The sequence below is a fragment of the Triticum aestivum genome, chromosome 1B (assembly GCF_018294505.1).
Source record: "Triticum aestivum cultivar Chinese Spring chromosome 1B, IWGSC CS RefSeq v2.1, whole genome shotgun sequence".
Classification (NCBI taxonomy): domain Eukaryota; kingdom Viridiplantae; phylum Streptophyta; class Magnoliopsida; order Poales; family Poaceae; genus Triticum; species Triticum aestivum.
This window is the reverse complement of record NC_057795.1, coordinates 308572590-308599388: the sequence shown is the minus strand read 5'-3', so window position 1 is coordinate 308599388 and position 26799 is coordinate 308572590. Positions and strand designations below refer to the sequence as shown.

General features: G+C 46.8%; 1 protein-coding gene across 1 annotated transcript; it reads left to right on the top strand.

Annotated features, from left to right (window-relative positions):
• Positions 1-1868: 1868 nt before the first annotated feature.
• LOC123121121 (long-chain-alcohol oxidase FAO1) lies at positions 1869-25509 on the top strand. Its single transcript, XM_044541053.1, has 4 exons — positions 1869-2092; positions 2758-3027; positions 18387-18926; positions 24114-25509. Exons 1-4 carry the CDS (start codon positions 1946-1948, stop codon positions 25317-25319), a joined length of 2163 nt encoding a protein of 720 aa, XP_044396988.1. The 5' UTR covers positions 1869-1945; the 3' UTR covers positions 25320-25509.
• The last annotated feature ends 1290 nt before the right edge of the window (positions 25510-26799 follow it).

Sequence of the window (26799 nt, the reverse complement as noted above, 5' to 3'; positions counted from 1 at the left end):
TCCCTGTTGACTGAACACCTTAAATTTGGATAATTGTCCATGGAACAACCACGGTGACTCGCCGATTGTACCGGTTTAAAGAGGCTTGGACGAGGATTGATCTGACGCATCCACCTCCATAGACGGAACCTGCCAGCTTTTAACAGACTGCATGAGGCGGCGGTTTATCTTGGCGAGACCGATTCATTGTCTGTCTCGGCGGTTTGGGGGCGCGGTGCAACACAGACGCTACCCGGCTCTTGCTGATCCGACAGGTCGCGATTTTCTCAAAACCCTAGGAGAAATCCCTTCAAGAACTTAACACCACCGTGCGATGGCCCCACGGTGGGCGCCAACTGTCGTGGATTTGTCACGTCAGATGTCCTTAGTGTCAGGACTTAGTCGCGAGGCCAACGCATCTATGTGGTAGCTTGAGAAGGGTTGAGCGGAATCGAAAGACGCAACACAAGACAGGGATTTAGACAGCTTCGGGCCCCGGAAAACATCATCCGGTAAAAACCCTACATGCTGTTTGAGGCTAGGTCTCATTATCATCACGAGAGAGTCGCCGTAAACCGGCTCTCCTCTTTGTGTCTAGCCCTAAGATTGTTTCTTCTTGCTTGTCGCTTGTCCCTCCTTGGGGAGCCCTGCCCCTCCTTATATATGTTGAAGGGGTGGGTTACATGTGGAGTCCTATTAGGATTAGGACTAGTCTATCTCTAATACAAACCGGATACAAGTCCTGGTCTTAACTCCTTGTAAAATATTCCTCATGCCTTTCCTCTTAAACCGGCCCACCATAGTATGAACCGGCCTTCTGGGCCATGGGCCTCGTCATCCATCTGACCCGCCCGCCGGGTTACTAATGAACCGTCAAGATCGGGTGGGTAGCCGGTGAATCATCCAGTCCGGCCGGTTTATACCGGCGGCCGGTTTACGCCACGGGGTATATCCCCGACAGTTTTGTTGCAACCGGGCATCTCAAAGTTGGAACCCATGCCCCCCGCTGCTTCAACCGGTGAAAGTCTTCGTGTCATGGAGACGGACGGCGGGGCCGCGGGCGGCCTTTTTGCTACAACCGGCAATCCTTTTGCTGGAACCGGCGCCAGTTTTTTCTACCATAGGCCACGAGATTTCTTGGAACCAGACGCGCCCTCGCCGCCACCGATGGAGTTTTTGCTGGATCCAGTGTATGTTTTTTTGCTAGAACAAGCTTTTCTTTTAGCTACAATCATTCTTTTGTTTGCTACAATCGAACCATAGGAGTCTCCTTTCTGAGTTATTTTGCTGGAAACTGTGTTTTTTTTTTGCTGGAACTAGCAATTTTGTTTGTTACAATGAACAACTGAAGTTCTCCCTATTGAGGCTGATTTTGCTGGAACCGATGTCTTGTTTTGCTCGAACATGTATAATGATTTTGCTTCAACCGATGATTGAGAATTTGTTGCCTTTTTTAGATCTTTTTTTGCTAGACACGACGGTGCAAACCGAAGACTGTGGTGAGCCGGAGACGGGGATTACACAGGGATGCTACAACCACCTGCACTGAATCTGATTGTTTTAGAGTTGCATCTATGGTGAATCGGGTTGGAATCAATGGCGGCCATGATGCAATCCGGCGGCCACGGAGGTGAGACCTCGCCGGAGCTGGCCAGGCACGCCCACGACGACGACGAGGAGGAGGGGAGTGGAGGTGTGCCCGTGAGGAGCGTGTGAATCCCCTTTGTCTTTTCTCGCAAGATAAAAGACGACACAGTGTGTTGCTACAGAACTTTCTACGATTGATTGTATAAAATTTTCGAGTTAAGTAATACAGTATTTACCCGAAAAAACAAAGACGGCACACAGGTAGGCAAATCTAATAGCTAAGCATGAATAGAGATGGGAGGAGAAGGCGGCGACGGGACACCCTCTGCTGCGGGTGCTGAGGCGAGACAAATACACGCACGGGCTCTACCCGGCGCAGATGGAGGCACTCCGGGCCATGTGCGGCGCGCTCATCCCGTCGTTGCCGCCGGAGGAGGCCCTCGACGGGCGGAGGGACACGCCACGCGACAAGGACCTCGAGCGCTTCTACCTCGCATCCGGCGCCGACTCCACCATTCCCGACGAGGTGATCCATCGAGCTCATCCATATACAACTGTGTTCGTACCTTACGTACGCTACGTACGCGGTTACTGCCTTGTTCGTCCATAGTAGTATTTGATTTGATACTCCGTCCGCCAAAAGGTACCGATATGACGGCTCGTCACCAGAATAATCTAGATTACCATTATCGGCTACGCGACTCTCATCTAACCGGACCCCGCCCATCTCCTATGCGCGGAGATTAATTAGGCGTACGTGATGCTGCCCTATCCCACGCTGACGCTGGTACATGCTACATTTCAGTTCGTACGCGTGCACAGTACGTAGTTTGGTAGGAGTAAATATTACATGGACAAATGGGACTGTTCACCGATAATGCTCCATCTACGAACAGCCTACGTAAAGTAACGTAATCTTCCTAACTATAATTCTCTCCCCCGATTTCAAGTGGGGTGGGCCCCAGCCACTAATCTTCATCCAATTAACTACCTCTACATCAACCTTTACGTAAAATACTCACGTAAGTTTACGTGGGTTTAGCATCGCCGGACTGTTCACTCAGGTACGTATACAGTATAGCGTTTTGTTTACCCGCAAAAAAAAGTATGGTGTTTTGTTGCCTTGAATTCATCCGGGCATCATTTTTACATAATAATGCTCACAAATTGGGCGATTGGTTTCCGTGCCAGGTTGCGGAGCTCGCCTTCACCCGGTGCGTGTGGGAGGCGGGGGTGCTGCACGTCACGCTCTGGCTCCTGTGCACGCGGCTGGGCACGCTGGCGCTGTGCGGCCAGCTGTGCGTCTCCGGCGAATTCCCGTACGTGCGCCGCTTCGCCGACATGCCGGTCGGGCGGCGGGAGGAGGCGCTGAGGCGCTGGACCAGAGCGCGGTGGCTCATCCCCGTCAAGATCGCCTTCGCCATTGTCAAGAGCCTCTGCTTCAACGTCTTCTACACCAAGGTTCTTGCTTAATCATTCATGCTTGGGTGATTGATGGGTGGGTGGTTCTACCTTGTCCACGGATCAACTGGGTTAGATCGTACACGTGATTAGACTACAGTACGAGCTAGAGCGACGTTTGCATTACCGGTCGCATGCCCGTCCACTGTCCTGGTAGTTACAGCAGTGCCACAGCAGTGATGGCACTGCTTGGCGCCGCAGGACAAGACACAATTACTCCTTTCATTTTCAAATAATTGTCTTTCTAGCCATCTCAAATGGACTACAACATACGGATGTATGTAGACATATTTTAAAGTGTAGATTCACTTATTTTACTCCGTATGTAGTCACTTATTAAAATTTCTAGAAAGACAATTATTTAGGAACGGAGGGAGTACAATACTTATTGCTTTGCTGCGCCAGCGTAATTCCATGATTGGACCATCAAGGTCACTGTCGGGCCACGTGCCAAAAGACTGACAGAATGCTTTGGACTCGAGGCTTCTTCACGCTTCTATGTTGCTTTTCATATTACTAGCCCTGATCTCGGTGAATAATTAATAAAATAAATGTATGCATAGGTCTGATACGAACGCTAGAGGTCATTCTCAAAAAAAGTATTGCTACCTCCTTGTTTACTTGCCCTGTCGTATTCTAGGTCATATTTTAATTATTATTTTAATTATAATAATAAAGGGATAATTATCCTTTTGCCCTCAGTGGTGTCCATGTGCTCAGTTTTGCCCTCAGATGCGAATTGTGCTCAGTTTTGCCCCTAGTCCGTGCGCACCGACTCGTTCCGTGAACTCTGCCGTCTCCGTCAGGTCAACCTTTTGACTCGGCCCTTACAGGTGGGACCAGGCGGCAGAAACGGCCAATTTTATTTAGACCGTTGCACGCGTGGCTTGTGGGACCCAGCAAAGAGCCGTTGAGCAGAGAGCCGTTGGCGGGTGTGCTATATAAGCGGGCGACAGCGGTGGTGACCACGGCGACAGAGAGCACGGCGGTGACCACGGCGAGAGAGAGAGCACGGCGGCGGGAAGCTAGCTGTGGAGGGCGCGGCGGTGGGAAGCTGGCAGTGGAGGGCGCGGCGGCGTTGAGATCCCCTTCGGCTCCGAGCTCCATGTCTTCCTCAAGCTCCCGCGCCACCTCGCGGATGCAGAGCCGGGCGCGTGTGGACATGCCTGTCTTCGTCTGTCCGCGGTGCCGGGCGGGCGTTGATCGAAGGGTTTCTCAGACACCGAGGAACCAGAATCGTCCGTTCTACGTGTGCAGCGAGAATGGGGTAAAAATCGGGGCAATTGCACCATTTTCGTCGTCGGGATGTTTGAGCAATGGGTTGATCTGTTTAGTGTTCATGCAGGTGACATGCTTCTTTCTTTGGGTCGATGCTCTGGCCAAGACTCTGATGAATGAACTGCAAGAAGAGCATGAAGAATGGTTGCGCATGTTGCCACGAACGGCAGTGGCCACACCACGAGCTCCGGAAGAAGAGATGGATGGCGAAGCACGCACTGACAGAGAGCTAGCTATTGAGCTTAGGATGTTGAAGAAGAAGGTTAGGAAGCTTGAAGATCAAGCACTACCAATACCCATTTGCAAATACTTTTGGGCATTTGTAGGTATGGTAATCGCACTGGTTGTAATGTTGAAAATGTATGGAAAGGCATGAATTATGAAGGAATTTGTAATCTTGAAATTGTTTGAGAAATTCACCTAGTTTAAATGTTGGTTAAAGTTGTTTAAATGTTGAAACAAAAAGAGAAGAAGTGACCAACATTTAAATATGTTGGAAAAAAAGAGAAGAAATTAGGAATTCAGAAACTTTTGATCAATGAAATGCAGCTCTCTGCTCTGCCTTTCTGTCCAAAAAAAGGTTGCTCTTGGGCCAAATTCAGAGCGTAGAGCCAAGTGCAGGCTAGACTAATGGGCCAACTGCATCCAATTAGGCCCATTCAGGGGTTTTCTTGCGTATTTTTCTGTTTTCTATTCTGATTTAATTTAAGCAGTAAATCATAATGCTGAAACTTTTTGTGGAAGCTAATTGAATTATTCCGGAGCCAAACAATTAATGTTAGAAATTTTTTGGAGCTGTTAATTAATCCAATTCAAATACACCGTGATTTAAATGAAAGACCAAAATGTCATGAAAAATGTGCCTCAGCTTTGGTAGAGGTTTACGCCAGGTGCCAAAATAAATGAACATTTTTTAAGGGCATTACATTGAGAAAAACATAATATGTCTAAAAAATGAAGGGTGGAAAATGCACAAAAAATTGGTGCGCCTGGGGACTCGAACCCAGGAACGCGTGGGTTTGTGGTGTTTAGGGCTACGCTGGTAACCGCTAGGATAGATGGCAAGACTTTGACATGGGTAGGGAAAGAAGGTATACATAGTGAGACTGTGAATTTTTTTTAAAAAAAATAGTGAGACCGTGAATGTTGCACACGCGTGAGAGTGGTTTTCCTTTGTTTTGCACTTAAATTTTGGAGGGTTGGAAGGTTGAAAATGTATGTTGCACTACCACATGATTTTGGTCAGAGTGGCACTTGGTTTAGGGTTAGAGTGGCACTTGGTTTAGGATGTAAAGGGAATAAATTTGCATGTTAGTTCATGACTTTTTGTTTGAATGAAACAGAGGACTTCTCACCCCCTCCGAAAACCACAAGTTCTCGAACTTCATGACTTGTTTAGGGAAGAAATGATAAGTTTGGGCACGGACATTTTTTAACACACATAATAAGATGGAACACACCGTACCATTACAATAACTTAGATAAGTTCACGGACAGTTCACGGACACATGATGAAACATGACACGACACGACACGACATAGAAAAGCAACAAAATAAAAAACCAAACATGACGAGCTTGACTCCGGGCTTGAACATCTTCATCTTGACCTCCTTCTTCCACCTTGGCCGCGCGCGCCCCTTCAACACCGTCTTCATCTTCACACCTCCTCCTCCTCGTCGTAGGGAAGGGAGTGCATCTGGCCTGGAGCGGGGAAGATGCGCTCGTAGTTGGTGTAGATGTTGTAGATGGTGAAGAAGATGGCCTCGCAGCCGCACCAAAAGACTTGGCCGAGGAGCTCGCGCGCGTCAAATGGGTTGGTGAAGGTGACCGTGAGCAGTAGGAGGATGCCGCCGCGGTCACGAACCTCGTTGAGGGTGAACATCCTCGGCGAGCCCCGTGGGAGGTGGGCATAGCCGGCTCTGAGGAAAGCGCGGGTGAGTTCGACGGAACCCCTCCACCTTGAAATAGCCCACACACGGAGCTCCCTCTCCACGAGCACGCCCGGTGGGTAGCGCAGCTCCGGCACCACAGGCGGACGGCTGAAGGTCGGCCCGTTGAACTGCATCTTCTTCACTTGGTCTCGCTTGGGGATGGCTCGGTCGCTTGGGTGTTTGAAGTTGGAGAGGATCGGATCTGGCTTGTGGGTGGGAGAGGAAGAGAGGCACCCCATTTATAGGCCTGTGGGTGGGAGAGGAAGAGAGAAAGGATGAGAACGGTGCGTGTGTGAATCCGGACGCGTGTGTGTATCCGTTACGTTTTGCACACTTAAATTTTTGCACGAAAACGATGCATCTTTGACCGGGCAGTGCATGTGAACCGCTGCCCTGAACCACTGCCCTGAACCACCTAGCTCGCCTCGCTAGCCTAGCTCGCCTAGCGCGCCTCGCTCGCCTCACTCGCATGCATGCACGTCGCCGCCTCCCGCGCATGCGCAAACCCACGTAGCCGCCTCCATGCATGCAAGGCCTGGAAAGGCTGAGACGGGCTATTTACTGCAGTCTCAGGCCCAGACAACGAGACGGCCCAACGGTCCATCCAGCGCGCCCGATATTTGTTAAAAAAACAATCTCCCAGCCAATCAGATTGCATCTCGCGGATCGCCCCCCTCCTCCCCGCAAATTCCTTCTAGAAGGGTTAGATCGACGGCCCTTGATCACCGCTAGGGTTAGATGAACGGTCCTTATTCAGCGCTAGGGTTAGCGGGGTTTGGGAGGGGTTTGGAGCAGTCAAAGCTATGTTTGACCAGATTTCAAATGAGCATAATAAATTAAATAAAAATCAGAAAAATGAAAAACCTGCGCACATAGTCTTCTTATGTCATATACTAACGATTTAAGTTGATAAACAAGCTTTACATACATTTAAATGATAAGTTCATGTGTATTGTATGATATCTCGAGTATCTCAAACTCTCTTGTATGAAGTGAAGAGAAGTGTTTTGGGGAAATGAACATGAAAATTTCAAAAAACTCACCACAGCTTCATTTTGGAGTGACTAAGAAGGATCCAGGCTTAGTTTTTCATTTTGATGTTTTACACTTGTTTAAATCTTGGTCAAAGTTAAGTTTGACCAGAATTCAAATGAGCAAAACAAATTTAAAAAAAATCAAAAAATGGAAAAACCAGCGCACATAGTCTGTACATATAGAATATATGTGTAGGAAAGTTATTTGACTGATTTAGATAAGGTCGAAAAAAACCTTGCTTAGAAATGAGGCCGTTTACCCTACCTTTGGACCCCTCTTTTTAGCACATTTTTCATGAAAATTTCAAAAACCTCACCACAACTTCATTTTGGATTGACTAAGAAGTATCCAGGCTTAGTTTTTCATTTTGATGTTTTAGACTTGCTTAAATCTTGGTCAAAGTTAGGTTTGACCAGAATTTAAATGAGCAAAATAAAATTCAAAAAAATCAAAAAAAGGAAAAACCATGTGCTCATTCAAACATCATCCAACAGATATTTAAACATCATGTCAAACATACTTCTAACATAGGTCCAACATCATCCAACAGAAATACAACATGTCAAGTGATAAATGTTTCATAATACAACATCATTCCTTATTCATAATGTTTCATAATTGTTCATAGATAGCGTTGGGGCTTCTGTCTGTTCCTTGAGCTTCTTGTCATCACTTTGCTCCTCGTGCACCTTGTGCTCATTGTTTCTTCTCTTCTTCTCTTGGTTGTCGGTACCTTGCGCGTCTTCTTCAAACCTACCATAGAGCTGTGCAAAACATAAAGGGTCCAAACATAAACGGTAATGAGATCGTGTCAAGTGATAGATGTACAGTAGTATTTGACCCTTGCAAGATTTACATACCTAGCAGAACTCACAACAACAGAAGGTTGGTCACCATTTGGAGCCTTACTTGGATCATCATTTGGAGCCTCACTTGGATCACCATGATCACCATTTAGAGCCTCACTTGGATTACCATTTGGAGCCTCACTTGAATCATTATTTGGAGGATATTTTGGATCATCGTCAAAATCATCCGGCTGTTGACCATCATTTTCATCATCTGTTGAGGCAACCGGCTGTTGACCAACATTTTCATCATCTGTTGAGGCAACCGGCTGCTGACCAACATTTTCATCGAAGCCTTCATCGAAACTCTCTCCGAATGCTGGATCTACTGTGTTATCACAATACTTACCGAAATGACCAGACCCACCACATCTTGTGCACTTACGCTTCCTCGCTCCAAGTCCAGCTCCTTCGCTGCGAGGTCTTATTCGACTCTTCCTTGGTCTACCTGCTGCTCTCTTCAGAACTGGAGCGCAAAGCTTGAATCCAGGGTCCACCATGTCCCATTGTTGTTTTCCCTCCATAGCAGGCAAGGCATAAGCATATGTGGCTTTGAACCTTGCAACAGAGTAGTAATCATGCACATACTGCTGTATGTTCCCTGCTGGACCTGGGAGAGAAGTGATGAAAAACAAGGCATGAATGCATGGCAACCCAGTTATCTGCCATTGCCTACAACTGCAAGTTCTAGCTTCTAAATCCACTGGATATCTCCATTCCCTCTTCTCTTTATCCAAATATGATATCTCTGCTGTGGTACCCGAGCAAAGCGTCATGTTCATTTCCAAGCCTGTTGTCTTCTGCTTCAGTTCATTCATCACGGCAGGGATGATAATGTGGCCCATGAATTTTGCCTCGGCTATTCCTGCACGATAATGAAATTTCTGCATGTATTCTATCCTTATTCTGTCAAGCAAATCCACCACATAATGACCCTTTAGTTTCCGGATCGTTGAGTTGAAAGACTCTGCTAGATTATTGTGCACATAGTCAACTTTGCTCACTTCACTGAATTGGCTTCTAGCCCATAACTTGGAGTGGTGTGTTTCCAAGTATTCTTTCACTTTGGGATTCATGTATAACTGCCTCAAGTGGTAGTTGTGCTTCTTCACACTGCATGTCAAAGATGCTGGCCATAAATTGTCGGTATACACCTTTCCTTTGAATTTCTTCATGAAATTTGCAGCAAGGTGACGCATGCATTCCCTATGCTCTACTCCAGGGAACACATTGTCCACGGCCACTTCTAAACCTTTGCAGGCATCTGTATGAATGACCAACCCATTGGGATGTGCAATAGCCCGGCGGAGATTATGCAAAAACCAAGTCCAGCTCTCCTCAGACTCTGTCTCTAGCACACCATAGGCAACTGGAAATACAAAACTATGTGCATCAACTGCACAAGCTGCTACTAACTGTCCTTTAAACCTTCCTGTGAGAAAAGTGGCATCAATAGCCAAATAAGGCCTGCAGCCTGCCAAAAAACCCCGGCGACAAGCCTCAAAGCAGACAAAAACCCTTCTAAAACATTCCTTGGTCTTTGTCACTCCCCTGAATGTGTACTCCACGGTGTGGTGATCAATATCTACAATACTACCTGGGCTTGTCCTCTCCACTTCACCTTTGAATGAATACAACAATTGAAAACTTTCCTGCCAGTTACCATAAATAGAATCCATAGCATGTTGTTTACCATTGAACAACCTCATGTATGGTAAATCTATCTTGAACTTATCTTTGATGTTCTTCTGCAATTCCTTTGGACCCACTTGCTGGTTTTCTTTCACCCACTTTTTTACTTCTTCTGCCACCCATCTTGACTTGGCTCTACTGATTGTATCCTTCCTAAGGGTTGATTCCTGACATGTGTGCTTAAAAGGATTCACTTTGACCTGAACATTAGTGCTATTCCGCATTTTAGCTGCAAGCAGCCTCCATGGACAACCCTCAGTCGGACAGTGCACTCTGTAACGTACTTGATCGCTCTTGTCAACTTTGAAAGTACGTTCTACCTTGATGCAGTATGTCACAAGTGCATTTCTACACTCATTCATGGATGCAAAAACTGTACCTTCTTCCATTTGAGGGTTCAAAGGGTCCCATTGAACAGCTGCAAGGTCTTCGTCCTCACCCATCGCGTCATCATCCACACGGACTGCATTGTGAGCCTCATCTTGGTTTTCAGCCCTAGGTGCCCGTCGTAAATTCTGAATAACATCAGAATATAACTTCTCTTCATCAACCCCAGAATTGTAGCCATCAGGCTCCACTTCAAGGGGGACCCTACTGCTGTTGCCCACACTTGTCGAGCCATCACGTCGCCGTGCACCAACTGAACTGTTCTGGCTAGAGATGCCATTACGACGACTTGATTCTCCCCGAGATGTTGCACCCGCCATCCTAGGTCCAAATGCCTGCTCAAGCACATCAACTTGCAGCCTCACATGGAAATTATCTTTCTCTTTATGCCTAACAAACATGGTAGCTAGCTCTTCATCATTACTAACTGTCACCCAATTCTTTCCCCCATCATAGTATTTGTAAACCACTTCATCAAGCAAACCCCAAGGATATTGGCTACAAATTACCTCCCCAAATTGTCTGAAACTCCAATTACTAGCCATTGGCAACCGATAATCAAAACCTCCTTGGTATTTCTTCTTATCCTTTGCATCGAACATGTACCGGTCCCTTCTAATGTGCACCATGAAAGCAAACCGCAACTCCATCCTAACCGGCGAAAAACAGAGACGCAATCAGCACACTAATTGGGCAAACCTACTCGAATCGAGTGTTCAAATGCACAACTAAGCTCAATCTAAACAAGAGGCGAGACTTACCCCTCGGGAACCCAGTCGTGGACGCGGCGGATCTCCGGCCCGATGCCTGCCTCGCCAAATACTCCGGGGTCGCCGCTGCTCTCCATTTCGCCCTAGGGTTCTTCCTCCTAGTTCAAATAGCTCCAGCAGCCCCCCACCTTTGAGCGCTCCGGCCGGGCGCACGGAAGGAGGCCGCGCCGCGGGTCGAGCAGGTGGCGGGCGCCCCACCCGTGGCGTCGCAGGAAGGTGGTGGGCGTCACAATGAGCCGTGGAGCATAGGCGCAGGGAGGTAGCGGCAGAGCAGGGCGTGCAGCTGGTGGCGGGGCAGGTGCTGGCCGCGGCGCAGGTGGCGGCGGCGGCGGCGCACGACAGCCGGCCGGGCGGATGGGTGTGAGCTAGAATGATTTGGGGATTTAGTTGCAGGGGCCTACATGTCAGCTCCGGACCCACGTCCACGCGGTCCCACGTGTAAGCTCCGGACCCACAACTACTAACGCCGGCGGACGGAATGGACTCAAATATGGCCGTTTGGCCTCGTCGTAGTTGCTGTGCACGGACTAGGGGCAAAACTGAGGACAATTTGCATCTGAGGGCAAAACTGAGCACATGGACACCACTGAGGGCAAAAGGATAATTATCCCAATAATAAAATATAAGTTATATATAGTAATAATAATATCATTGAAAACGACATTCAAGTTCTAATCCAATAATATATTTTTTATGATATGCATTACCATTTTGCTAGCCAATATGTGATCATATTCTGACTCAAAATATGACGAGACTAATAAATCCAGATGTGAGTAGTATATATTAGTATTAGATGAGCACTAGTAGGTACGTGGTCACTGCTTTGATCACTTCAACGATCTCCTTTGCTCGGTAGCGGGTCCAGTGTAGTGAAAAATTACACTTGAGAGGGCCACACACTTCTAGAATCGGCCGCTCCTGGCATTAGAATTTTAGGTTCTATGATGTGCGTAATTAGGCCCATTTTAATGCATGGGTGGTTAGATGGAGTGATAATAAGTACATGAAAAACTTTAGCAACTAAAATCATCAAATGCATAGGTTGCTTAGCTTGTTGTAGTTAAGTCTTCTTCATTTAATTATTTACCAACTAGGCTTTTTTTCATAGGACAAGGCCTCTTTTGGTTCATAGGATAGAAATATCATAGGAATAGAAAACTTGTAGTAATGAGATGTCATGTATCTCAAATTTTATTACTAGAAATAGGAAAAGAAATGGCCTTGTTAGAGATAGGACACGCAATCGAACACGATGGGGAACGAAAACAAGGGACACGAGATTTCAATGTGGAAAACCCCTCCAACACGAAGGGGAAAAAACCACGGACGCTAGCCAGCCAAACTCCACTATATCATGGGAGGTTACAAAACGCCGGGGATATACAACTGATCAACTATCTCGTGCGGTGGCTTATAAGAGGTATATATAACACAGGTGACCTACGTCAATATTGATCCATACGGCGAGGCGGGGGGGGGGGGGGGGGGGGGAGGGGGGCTTGGGCCGAAGCGAAGCGTAGCGAGTCTAAAGTTAGCCTCCCTCCTTAAACTTGAATTTGGAGCATAACATAACAGTCCTTTCATTTACATCGTAGAATTTTTTTTCATTGAGTTTATGCTAATGTTTATATTCCTTTGAAATGCTCATCAAAGTGATATTTTTTGCTTCACATGGTCATCAAAGCGCTCTCTCCCTCCTTAGTTGTTGTCACATCATTTGTTCGCCTATATGGCATGCTAAGCACACTAGAAGCTACTAAACGAAAATTTATATGTAGTCACTTTTGCTTCGGTATAGCCCCCCCCCCCCTCCCCGCCCCCCTCCTAAATGAATCAATGAAGGAGATATCTCATACTCCTTCATAATAAAGGGTAGGATGGTCTTTTCTAAAAGTACATCATCTGAGCTAACTACGATACGCGGCCTGTGTACGGACCGCCATGGGCCGGCCCATTTTACACTTTTTTTCTCTTCTGTAAAACCTTCAAAAAAAATGAGTGCCCGAAGAGATTTGAACCCAGCACATGTACGCTGGTAACCAACTAGACTACTTTTTTTTAGATTACTAGACTACTTTCTTGTCGTCTCTAGTTACCTTTCCTTTTTCCCCTTCAAATATAACACTAACCAACGCGGGCTCTTTTTTTTTCGCTTTTTCTTCCATTTTTTATTTTTTCTTTCTTTTCCTTTTTCATTTTCTTTTATTTTTTAAAATTCATGAATATTTTAAAATCTAAAACTTTTTCATAAATCTATGTACTTTTTAAATTCATGAAAATTTTCTTAAATTTGTGAGCATTCTTTTCAAATCCATGAACTCTTTTCAACTTTTACGAACTCTATTTTAAAGCCCGTGTGTTTTTTCAAATTTGTCAACATTATTTTTAAAATTGATGAACTCCTTTCAAATCTGCGAACGCTTGGGTCGGCCCAATACGCGCCTGACGAGAGGGATGCGGTCACCTTGTTGGGCGGTGGGCCAAAGCCTAAGAGTTCTTTTTCCTTTTTTACTTTTTTCGTTTTTTTTTGTCTATTCATTTTCTCATTTTTCAACTTTATTATTCTTTTTTAACCTATTTTAAAATTTGAAATATTTTTTTAGAATACCAAAAAATGTTCTTGTTTTCAAATATTGTTTACAATTTTTTTTAAAAAATTGGAATCTATAAAATGTCCTTGTCTTTTAAAAAACTTGTTGATTGGTTTAAGAAATGTTTGCATTTTAAAAAAGTTGATATTTTTTTAAAGTACATGCTTTACAATTTGTGTTCAGCATAAATGATTAGAAATTTTTCATAATTTGGAAAAGTGTTCAAATTTGTAAAATTTTCATACACAATTTGAAATTACAAAAATATTGATAAATTTTGAGAAATTGTTAGGATATAAGAAAATGTTCATGTTGATTGATAATGACGAAATTTTAAAATAAAAGAAGCATTTAAATTAGGAAAAACTAAATGCTCATGGATGCACCCGTCTGGCTTAGTCTAGCACACTCATGTGAACTGATGTTTTTATGGACTATGGATAAATGTCCTCAACTTCTTGCAGTAGCTTGGCACGGACATATGAGGCTTTCATGCCAGGTTTGAACGAATTCTAACACCGTATGCAAATTGCGTCCCTTCCGGCCATTTATCGGTCATTTTTCATCGACAAAAACTCCAGAAAATGCAGAATTGTCAAAATTCGAAAATCTTGGCATAGTGCCTTGAATTGCTCATATAAGTTGTGTAAATATTTTGGGGCCATTTGGTGGATGTCAAAAAATTTAATGTGCTTTCAAACAGACCCTTCTGGCCTACCCAACTTTTGCAAGCATGTGGGTATGCCCATGGTACACATCCATTCAAGGTTTAAACAATTTTCAACACCGTATGCAAGTTGCGACATGTTCCATCATTTATCTTCCTTTTTTGATCGAGAAACTTCAGAAAATGCAAAATTTATCAAAAACCAAAATAACCTGGCATGTACCTAGAATTGCTCATACAAGGCCATGAAATAAACCGGGGCCATTTTAAAGTTGTCGAGAAACAACGTGCTTTCGATGGAGTCTTCTGGCCTACCCAAACACCCACCGTTTAACATGGTGTTTTTCCGAACATTCAAGAAAGACGTCAACTTTGGCCAGCCGGTGGGCATTGCCCAAGGTAAGAATCCATGCCAGGTTTGAAGGAAAAAAAATTTAAAATCATAATTTAAACAGGTATTTAAAACTGTATTTTCCCTTTTTCCTGTTTCCGCGCTCGACAATGGACTGGCTTAGTCAGGCGGCCTCCTGAAATTTTTTTAATTTATGATTTTTTTTGTAAAATCGATGAGAATTTTCTAATTTCATGTACTTCATTGAAAAAAATTATTAACATTTTTTTAAATCGATGAACATTTTTCCATTTCACAAACTTTTTTCTTCCTTGGAGCTAGGGGTGGACAAAAAACCGAAAAAACGGAGACCCAACCGAGACCGAAATCGAAAAAACCAATTTTTTTGTTTTTTCGTGTTGGTGTTGGAAAATTTCTTCCACATATAGCGACGAGCGCGCATGCGGCAGGGACGTCAATTCCATGGACCAAGCTGATCACTTGTACGTAAGGCATAAACTTGTTTTGACATTTTTAGTCCCACCTCGTCTTACATGGAAGGAGGCATGAATCTTGACTATATAATAGGGTAGTCTGGTTACATGATTTTCAGTTTATAAAATACAAAAAATATAGATTAAAGAAAAGTTCACAAGTTTTAAAAAGTTCACCGGTTTGAAAAAAATACGCGAATGTGACAAAAAAAAGTCTGTGAAATTAAAAAAAACATCGATTGTTCATGAATTTGAGAAAAAATAGTTCACAAATTTGATAAAAGTTTGTGAAATTGAAAGAAGTTCATCGATTTGAAAAAAATTCAGGATTTTGACCAAAAAAATCAAGACTTTGATAAAATTTTAGGAAATTAAAAACATTCATTCATTTGAAAAGAGGTTCATGGATTTTAAAAAAATTCAAAAATTTAAGAAAAGAAAAAAGAAAAGATAAAAAGAAGAAGAAATAAAGAAAAATAAAAAATGAATAAAACCGAAAGAAAAAAAGGTCAAACAAAACTGAAAGAGAAAGAAAACCCAACAGAGATGATGCCAACAAGAAGAATAAAAGAAATAATTTTTTTTATAGAAACACTTGTAACTTTATTCAAACTTGTAACGATTACAGGTACATTGATTTGGACCTAAGATCCAAGAAAATACAAAGTAACTCTTATGACTAAGAATTACAATAAAATCTATTGAAAACACCTTTTTTGCGGTATCAATCTCTGCTTGAAGAAATACTCCAAATACTTCGGTAAAGAGGTTGCAGTTAGACTAGAAAAACGATGTTGTCAATCTTTCATCCGCACGAACATTATCAATAATGGTTTTTGAAAACGCCTTAAGTCGCTCATCCAAAAAGATGGGAAACCTTGATCGATGAACATACTTGGGCCTGGTATGACCCCCTAGAAGTGCAGGCCGTCAAATCACTATATCTTCACCATGGTGTCAATGAAAGACTTTTCCTCCACAAAGGACCAGACAAAAAAAAAAGCTTGACACAACAACATAAACTCATCAGAACCGAATAATCGGATCTGCGAGAAAAGAAAACTCTTTAACCTCATGGCACCGCCAAAAAAACTAGAGGACATTTATTCTCACAAATCTATGATGATCACTAGACATTGACGAAGAATATAGAGGTCTTGAAGGTTCGAGATCGCCCCACCTCTCAGCGCCAAGATGATAGCCGGAGATGAGAGGACCTAAATTTTTCAGAAGGCGACGGCGGTGACACGAGAAACCCAGTTGGTTCCAGCGGCACACAACTGGCGCTCCGTTCTTCTGACGTATTGTATGCATGTGGCTTAATAAAAGAAATAACTAGGCACAACAAGTGAGCATGTCCCGGTTGGTTACAGCGGGTGAAATCTTTACCTAATAATAAACAGAATTGGGTTTCTGTCGTACGTCATAAAAACTACCTTTGAAGTTGGTAATAATTACCCACCAATGCCACCCGTAAGTGGCAAAAACAATTCGTTTTCAATTTCAAATATCGCTCCCAGGTTCTGTTATTAGAAGTTGATACGGTACAAGAGCAGCAATTGATGAGTAGCTCGATGGCTGAGGCTTTTGTTTCAATCCCTGGTTCGATCCCTGGTTCTCTATGCTTTTGTTTCTTCCTTTTTACCTATCTTAAGCGCAATAATGGGCCAGCCCATGTGCGGGTCGTGCCGCCCCATCTTTTGAATTTCTTTTTTTATTTCTGTTTTGGTTTTTTTCTCTAAAATTAATTTCGGATTCGTGGCGCCCCCTATTTTTATTTCTGTTTTGCTTTTTTATCTCAAAATTAATTTCGGATTTCCAAAATATCAAACAGTTGCAAGTTTTGAAAAAAAGTAGGAAAATGGTAAATTGTTTGTGAATTTAAAAAATACTCGAAGAATCATAAAATGTTCATGTCTTAAAAAATTGCTCACATATTATAAACAAATCACGATTTCAAATGAATTTTCATGAAATAAAAAAATTTCATGATTTTTTGAAATGATCCAATATTCAAAGCACATTCAAGAATTTAAGAAACATGTCCATCAGCTTTTAGAAAATGTTCACAAAAATTAAAACACATCCGTAAATTGAACAAAACTAATTGTAGCTTCCATAAAGGTTTTATTAGGAGATCTATAGAGCTCATTTTATGATTTTATTTAGTCTTTCGCATCGGGTAAAAAAGGGTTTCCCTGTTTTGTACAACACTGAACCCAACAAAATTGACATAACTTTCTAAGGGTTAGTTTTTGTAAGCTGTATTGAAATGACTAAATGTCTATTTTGCTTCCAACACAGTTATGCTTATTCTCGTATCACAATAGTGGTTATGGTAAACACCGCTACGCTAAGTCAAGGCGAGACACTTTATTTATCAGTATAGCTTAGGCAGGGTCCGTCAATGCAGTTTGTTTAGCCACAAAATATTTTGTTGTGACGCCTTAAACAATCAAGTCTTGATGAGCATCATATTGTTCGTTTTTGAAATTACATTTTAAAAGTGTCTTATCTCATCATGACATCATTTGTATATACTTTGTGAATTTGATTCGTACTTTTTTATATCTACCACACATGTATAACTTGATAGTTTTTTTCCCGTTGCAACGCACGGGCATTTCCAAAAATGTTCGTTAAATCAAAAAAAGTTCATCAAATTCAATAACTATTCCGCCCAATTTCTAAAAAAAGTTCATCGATTATAGAATGTTTGCCAGTTCAGGAAAATTGCTTAAAAATGTTCACAATTTTTAAAAAATGTTTGTAAATAGCAAAAAATGTTCATAAATTAAAAAATGCTCTTGATTGTAGAAAATGTTCAGAAATTTGTAATAGTATGTTGTTCGCGATTTCAAATATGTGCATGAGTTTAACAAATTGTTCATAATTTCAAAATATTCATGATTTTGCGAAACTGAGAGAGATATTGTATCTCGGTGATGCAGCGAAATGTGATGATGACCATTGAAAATTATGAAATTTTTCTCCCGTTGCAACGCACGGGCCCTTTTGCTAGTAAACCAAAAGGTTGGGAGTTGATCCTCAAAAAAAAAAAGGTTGGGAGTTCAAAAAAAAAAGAATGGATCAGTCCTAGGACGGAGAGGTGTGCGGTTTGTGTGATGCTACTCCCCTACATCGTATACATATACGGCGGCCCACCCATCATACATACGACATCATACATAAGAAAGTGGGCATAATTTGGCAGAGATCCACATTACGCTTTATACGTTTAGTATAGGAGTTTGTCGCCAAGCGGGGGTCTTGTGAAAAACTTTACCATTTTACTTTCATCAAACATTTATCTCTGTTTCCAACGTGCAGGTGAACGAAAACTCTGAGAACCCATGCTGGAAAGCAATAGGTTTCCGCGTGCCCAACGTGAAAGAGCAACGCAAGAAACATCCGTCGGAAGCGACAGCGCTGCGGCCTCTGGACAACGGCGTCGTGGAGACCAGGGAGTTGGACGACGCCACCCTGCTCAGATCGCTCGCGGACAAGGGCCTCGCGGTGAAGCCGGCCACATTGGGCGATTATCACGCGGTGGAATGTGACGTCGTCATCGTCGGTTCAGGCTGCGGCGGTGGCGTGGCCGCCGCGGTGCTCGCGTCCGCGGGGCACAAGGTGCTTGTTGTCGAGAAGGGAGACTACTTCACCTCCGATGATTACAGCTCAGTCGAGGGCCCGTCGATGGAGCGCCTCTACGAGCAGGGAGGCATCTTCTGCACGTCCAACGTGACGACCGTCTTGTTCGCCGGCACCACCGTCGGCGGCGGCTCGGCGGTGAACTGGTCCGCCAGCATCCGCACGCCACGGGAGGTCCTGAAGGAGTGGTCGCGCGATCACGGGCTCCCGGTGTTGGGGAGCGCGTGTTAAACATCCTTGTACGCTACGGTATGATACAAACCGTAGTTAGATAATGTGTGCGTGTTGTAGTTAGTTAGGCTAGGTGGTTTAGATAAGATCTTGTAGATAACTTGGAGATCAATCTACACCTAGCCTAACCTAACCTCTTTGTAAATCCTGCCGGACGTTCTCGGCTATATAACACGCACCGCGCCCCTGCCCCTGGTATGCGCTTCCAGCCTCGGTTTTTACATGGTATACAGAGCCTACTACTTCCACACATCTAGATCATGTCATCTTCCTCCTCTCCTCACGCCATGGCCATGCCCTCGCTTGCCTCCCTCGGCCACACCATCACGGAGAAGCTTACCCGTGACAACTTCCTGATATGGAAGGTTCAAGTCCTTCCGCACGTCAGGGCCGCGGCGATGACAGGCTACCTTGATGGCACGATCAAGGAGCCTGCTGCTGTCATCGTCACCGAGAAGGAGACCAACGGCAAGAAGGAGATCGTCGAGACGCCCAATCCGGAGCATGCGATCTGGGTCACCCAAGATCAACAGGTGCTCACGTTTTTGCTTGCGTCCCTGTCTCGTGAAGTCTTGATGCAGGTGTCCAATCACACCACGGCCGCGGGCGTCTGGCAGGCTCTGGTCGAGAGTTTCTCCGTGCAGTCCAGAGCACGACAGATTCAACTCCGTTCGGCGATCGGCAACGCCCGCAAGGGCGATCTCTCCGCTTCTGCTTACTTCACGAAGATGAAGGGACTTGCAGACGAGCTTGCTGCTGCAGGGAAGCCCCTCGAGGAGGATGATATCGTCTCGCACATCCTCGAGGGTCTTATGCATGAGCCCGACTACAACGGGTTCGTTACCTCCATCTCCACGCGTGCTGCCACCGATCGGCCGATCGGTCTCAATGAACTTTTCTCGCTGCTGCTCTCTGCTGAGGCCCGGATCACCGCCCAGCAGGCCGCCTACACCGCTCACCACTCCGCCAACCTTGCTGCAAAAGGTGGGCGCGGTGGCTACGGCGGTGGACGCGGTGGTCAGGGTGGTGGACGCGGCGGCTACGGCGGCGGTAACTACCACGACAACTCAAACAACGGCGGTGGCGGCGGTACACCGCGCCAGAACAATGGTGACCGCGGCGACCGCGGTGACCGTGAGCGGTGCCAAATCTGCAAGGAGGAGGGCCATGGTGCGTGGCGCTGCAGAAAGCGGTACGACAAGGGCTTCAACAACAACGTACGCAATCCTGCAGGCGGTGGCGGTGGTGGACGCGGCAGTGGTGGGCGCGGCGGCGGCGGCGGTAATGGAAACCAGCGCTCCGCCAACTCTGCTCACTCCTACGGCGTGGATACCAACTGGTATCTCGACACTGGCGCCACAGATCATGTTACCGGCGAGTTGGAGAAGCTAGCTGTGCGTGATCGCTACACCGGCACGGACCAAATCCATACGGCAAGTGGGCAAGGTATGGACATAGCACATATTGGTCATTCAGTATTATCTACTCCCTCTGGCTCCTTGCACCTAAACAACATCCTCCATGCTCCTAGTGCTGACCAAAGCCTCCTCTCTGCTTATAATCTCATGCGAGATAACGATGTTTTTATTGAACTTCACCCTGAATTCTTTCTTGTTAAGGATCAGGCTACCCGGAGAACAATTCTGCAAAACAAGAGTAGATGGGGTCTGTTCCCCGTGACTGGACGGCAAAGTGCCCCCTCATGTCAAGTTCTTGCTGCCATCAAGCCCTCCACGTCTCGATGGCACAAGCGCCTAGGGCACCCTGCTCTTCCGGTAGTTACAAAAATTCTACGTGATTTCAATCTTCCTGTTTCGAATAAACAAGACCATCTTCTTGTGTGTGATGCATGTCAAATGGCCAAGAGTCATCAGCTACCTTATTCTCGTTCAACTAGTGAATCTACAGCTCCTTTAGAGCTGATTTTTTCAGATGTTTGGGGTCCTGGACCCGTCTCTGTAGGAAGACAAAAATACTATGTCAGTTTTATTGATGATTTCAGCAAATTTAGCTGGATATATTTGCTCAAAAATAAATCTGATGTCTTTGAGAAATTTCGTCTGTTCCAAGCTCATGTTGAACGTCTCTTTGATCGCAAGATTATTGCTATGCAAACCGATTGGGGTGGGGAGTACCAACGGTTAAGCTCTTTCTTTGAACACATTGGCATCACACACCATGTTTCTTGCCCCCATGCACATCAACAGAACGGCTCCACGGAACGAAAACATAGGCACATCGTGGAGGTTGGTCTCTCCCTACTCGCTCATGCATTCATGCCGCTTAAATTTTGGGACGAGGCTTTTCTCACTGCAGTCTATCTTATTAATCGTATTCCTAGCAGAGTTATCAAGAACCAAACGCCTCTAGAACGACTTTTTGGCACCAAGCCCAACTACTCTTTTCTCCGCGTCTTTGGGTGTGCCGTTTGGCCAAACTTGCGTCCTTTTAACAAGCACAAGCTCGAGTTCAGGTCCAAACAATGCGCCTTCCTAGGGTACAGTACCCATCATAAAGGCTACAAGTGTCTTGATATCTCCTCTGGTCGTGTCTATGTGTCTCGGGATGTTATTTTTGATGAGCAAATCTTTCCTTTCGCAAGCCTTCATTCTAATGCCGGCGCTCAACTCCAAAAAGAATTGCTTCTTCTACCATCTCATCTTTTGCCATCTCCCATCTTCGCGCAAGGGGGAGCTGATTTTACTGTTGATAATATGTCCTTGTCTAATGCTAATACCCCAGCTGAAAGTGTGCAGGAAACAGGGCAGTCATACCCTGAAAATTTTGGTGAAAATTCATATGATTTTATGCAGCACACTGAGGGTGATCATGCAGCCACAGAAGATCCAGCGGCCTCGGGATCGGTCGCTGCCACCACGCCAGGCGAATCCGCAGCGGGATCCGCGTCCGCAGCAGCGTCAGGCGAATCCTCGCCGGGATCCGCGCCAACTGGCGGGCGGTCAGGCGGGAGCCCTATCCCGCGGTCTCCTGGTGGGCCAGCCAGGCGCACTCCCGCGCCATCCCCAGCCTCGGTGGGTGTGCGGTCTCCTGGTGGGACGGCTGGTGCGTCCGGGCGCGGCCCACCTGGCCCCCACGAAGCGAGGCACTCGGAACCTAGCGCGGCGCAATCTTCCTCGAGGCCCGCAGCCGCTTCGGAACTGCCAAGTGGCGGTTCGCCACAGGCTGCCGCACCGGATCCGCCTGGGTCGCTGCAGGATGCAGATTTGGGATTCTCTGCGGATGGCTCCGCGGTCTCGTCTGCACAAGATCGTCTACAACTTCAGCATGATCGACCAGCTCCACCTCCTCCTGCCCGATCACACACTCGGTCACAAAGTGGGATTGCCAAGCCCAAGGTATATAAAGACGGCTGTGTTCGTTGGGGTTCTTTTTGTGCCACAGGTGAACCCAAGAGTCTGCACGATGCTCTTGCTCATCCAAAATGGAAGAAGGCCATGGATGAAGAGTTTTCAGCCCTCATTGCCAACAGGACATGGCACTTGGTCCCTCCGGTCAGAGGGCAAAATGTGATTGACTGCAAATGGGTGTACAAGGTAAAACGCAAGTCTGATGGCACGATTGACAGGTACAAGGCACGTCTTGTGGCGAAAGGCTTCAAGCAAAGGTATGGAATTGACTACGAAGATACCTTCAGCCCTGTGGTAAAAGCTGCTACTATTAGATTGATTCTTTCAGTTGCAATATCTAGAAGTTGGTGTATGCGACAACTAGATGTGAAGAACGCGTTTTTGCATGGTGTTCTGGAAGAAGAAGTGTTTATGAGGCAGCCTCCTGGGTATGAGGATTCAGCTTTACCACGACATGTTTGCAAGCTTGACAAGGCAATTTATGGTTTGAAACAAGCACCCAGAGCTTGGTATTACCGTTTGTACTCCAAATTACAGTCTCTTGGTTTTTCTGCTTCTAAGGGAGATACCTCACTGTTCTTTTATCATCGACATGGAGTAACCATCTTCATGCTGATTTATGTCGATGATATTATTGTCACCAGCTCCTCCTCTAGAGCAGTTGATGCCCTTCTTCAGGATCTGCGCATGGACTTTGCACTCAAGGATTTGGGCAGCCTTCATTTTTTTCTTGGGATCGAGGTGAAGCAGGTGGCTCGTGGCATTGTTCTCTCTCAAGAAAAATATGTCCAAGATATCCTTGAGCGGGTGGGCATGAAAGGTTGCAAACCTTCTCCAACTCCTCTGTCTACCTCAGAGAAGTTGTCTCTTCATGATGGAGAGACCCTTGGAGCAGAAGACTCCACTAGGTACAGAAGTGTGGTTGGAGCTTTACAGTATTTGACTTTAACCCGGCTTGATATATGTTTTTCAGTCAACAAAGTTTGCCAATTTCTTCATGCACCTACCAGTACTCATTGGACAGCAGTGAAACGCATCCTTCGGTATCTTCAGGCAACCAAGAGTCATGGTCTTACACTTGCCAAATCAGATTCTACACTGGTTAGTGCCTTTTCAGATGCAGATTGGGCAGGTTGTCCTGATGATCGGCGGTCCACTGGAGGCTTTGCAGTGTTCTTTGGTGGAAATCTGGTTTCTTGGAGTGCACGTAAACAAGCCACTGTGTCCAGGTCAAGCACAGAAGCTGAGTACAAAGCCTTAGCAAATGCAACTGCTGAAATCATTTGGGTGCAAAATATGTTGATAGAACTGGGTATTCGTCATTCGCCTGCAGCCTCACTTTGGTGCGACAATCTTGGAGCCACGTATCTTTCAGCTAATCCTATCTTTCATGCTAGGACAAAGCACATTGAGTTTGATTATCACTTCGTTCGTGAAAGGGTTGCTAACAAGCTGCTAAACATTCGGTTTATTCCTACTGGTGATCAAGTAGCGGATGACTTTACTAAACCACTATCGCTGCGGCAGCTGGAGGTCTTTCGACGCAATCTCAACTTAGATAGTTGTGATTGAGGGGGAGTGTTAAACATCCTTGTACGCTACGGTATGATACAAACCGTAGTTAGATAATGTGTGCGTGTTGTAGTTAGTTAGGCTAGGTGGTTTAGATAAGATCTTGTAGATAACTTGGAGATCAATCTACACCTAGCCTAACCTAACCTCTTTGTAAATCCTGCCGGACGTTCTCGGCTATATAACACGCACCGCGCCCCTGCCCCTGGTATGCGCTTCCAGCCTCGGTTTTTACAGCGCGGCCTACGTGCAGGCCATGGACGCCGTGTGCTCCAGGCTCGCCGTCACCAACGGGTGTCGTGAGGAAGGGTTCCAGAACAAGGTGGTGCGCCGCGGGTGCGAGGCGCTCGGGCTGCCTGTAGACTGCGTACCGCGCAACTCGTCGGAGGGCCACTACTGCGGGAGCTGCTACCTGGGCTGCCCAACCGGCGACAAGCGCGGCACCGACACGACGTGGCTCGTCGACGCCGTCGAGCACGGCGCGGTGATCCTGGCCGGGTGCAAGGCCGAGCGCTTCATACTCGAGAGCAGCACGGAAGGGCGCGGCAAGAACGGCCGGAGCAAGAAGTGCGTCGGCCTGGTGGCGACGTGCTTGAGCAACGGCATCACCAAGAAGCTGCGCATCGAGGCCAAGGTGTCCATCTCGGCGTGCGGGGCGCTCATGACGCCGCCGCTGCTCCGTAACAGCGGTCTCAGAAACCGGCACGTCGGCCGGAACCTGCACCTCCACCCGGTGTCCATGGCGTGGGGGTACTTTCCGGACACGAACCAGGAGCCCCAGCTCACCGGCAAGTGCTACGAGGGCGGCATCATCACGAGCATGCACCGCGTCACCGAGCGCACCATCATCGAGACGCCGGCGCTGGGGCCGGGGGCCTTCGCCTCGTTGGTCCCGTGGGAGTCGGGCCGCGACATGAAGGAGAGGATGCGCCGGTACGCGCGCACCGCGCACGCGTTCGCGCTGGTCCGCGACCTCGCCGCGGGGAGCGTGGACGGCGAGGGCCGCGTGCACTACAGCCCGAGCCGCGGCGACATCGAGGAGCTCCGCGACGGCCTGCGCCGCGCCCTGCGCATCATGGTGGCCGCCGGCGCGGCCGAGGTGGGCACGCACCGCAGCGACGGGCTGCGGCTGCGGTGCAAGGGCGTGCAGGACAAGGACCTGGAGGCGTTCCTGGACGAGGTGACCGTGGCGAGGGGCCCGATGCAGGCGGGCACGGACACGTGGGCGCTGCTCTGCTCGGCGCACCAGATGGGCAGCTGCCGGATGGGCTCCAGCCCCAAGGAGGGCGCCGTGGACGGCAGAGGCGAGAGCTGGGAGGCCGAGGGCCTGTACGTCTGCGACGGCAGCCTCCTCCCGACTGCCGTTGGTGTGAACCCCATGATCACGATACAGTCTCTCGCCTACTGCCTCTCCATGGAGATCGCCGAGTCCTTGGCGTAGAGTGAGAAACGGTAGCGGAGCATGTATGATGTGTGTTGATTGTTGGTTAATCGAGTGCAATCTGCACAGGTACACCGTCCACGACTGCAGCCGATTCATGACACAGTTGTATGTAATTGTTGATTCAATTGTTGATGTTCAATTGTTTTCTTACTCACCAGGTTAGAATTAACGAGCTGTTGGCTAGTTACGGGCCGGCTAGTTAAGCTTGAGCTTTAAGTGCATGTTCGGTTCCTCTCCGCTCCCGCGACTGAGCTCCCAGAGCGGAGCAGGCTGCTGCTGCAGCTTTTCACAGAGCAGCTCAAACCGAGCTCCGCGGAGTGAAGCAGAGTGGAGAGAACTAAACATGGCCTAACTCGTGACCGTTGAACTCGGTAAACTTAACGAGGCAAAAAAAGCCTGGTCGGTTATGTTGGTTTGAAGCTTGTAATCTTTTTTTTTTTTGGATCGTTGAAGCTTGTAAGCTTAACAAGCTGGTGGGAAAAACGATTGATGCGGGGATGCATTTATGGCCGAGGCACTGGCCTTACTGTTTGGATTCAATTTGACAACTACAGTCGGGTGTAATCGTATGTGGACTTCGAAAACATCGAGATGACAGAGACAACAAAGAATGGAGGTCGCTCCTTCGATCTATAGGCGGTAGTTTTGGATGATTCACATTGCGTGTGATTCCCCGCATGTTATTTTTGAGCATGCTTCTAGAGAGTCTAATTGCGCTACCCATGGTTTAGGCCAACTAGCTAGAAATACGGTGTGTGAGGGGTAGATGGAAGATCCACCAGTAAAAATTGTTGATGCTCTTGTAAAAGATAATATGATGATCACCTTGCAATAAAATGATAAATCGCGTATGTACATGCAGCCACGCGAGGTCGTTATCAGAACCACTCATGCCCACATGATTCGTGCTACTACAATACGTCGTTGCCCTGGTCAGCGTACACCAGCCGGTATGGTGCCCGTATTGCCACTGCGACCCCAGTAAATGGCCATGGCAGCCTCACGCATCTTTACAGTTACTAAGCTCCCAGGAATTGACGCTCTCTGGTGAATCGAGGCTGTAATCGGCGCATGGGCCCATGATGTGCGCATGTGGTGCTCGATCTGGGCCTGGTTGGCTCGCTGTAACATGTGGCTTCGCCTAGAAAACCTAGCGCGGTCTCCCCCCGCACTGCTTTCTCGCACGACAGAAAAGGGGGTGGTGGCGGCAATCGCGATTTGGCACCCAGGCAGCGGTGCGCTCGAACGGAAATCGACAGTGAGCTTGGACGAAGGTCAGCGATGCGCGTGTGCTGATCCCCCCTTCCCTCTGTCTCCCTCTGTCTCCTCCGCCCCCTTTCTTCGGGCCGGCAATTATACGATGAGCTACGACGGCTGGCTTCTTCCTGCAAGTGGAGGACGGGGATGGAGTCGGCGGCGGAGGTTTCGGCAGCTGGATGTGTACGGCTGCGTCTTCTTGCTATGGGTGGAGGGCGTG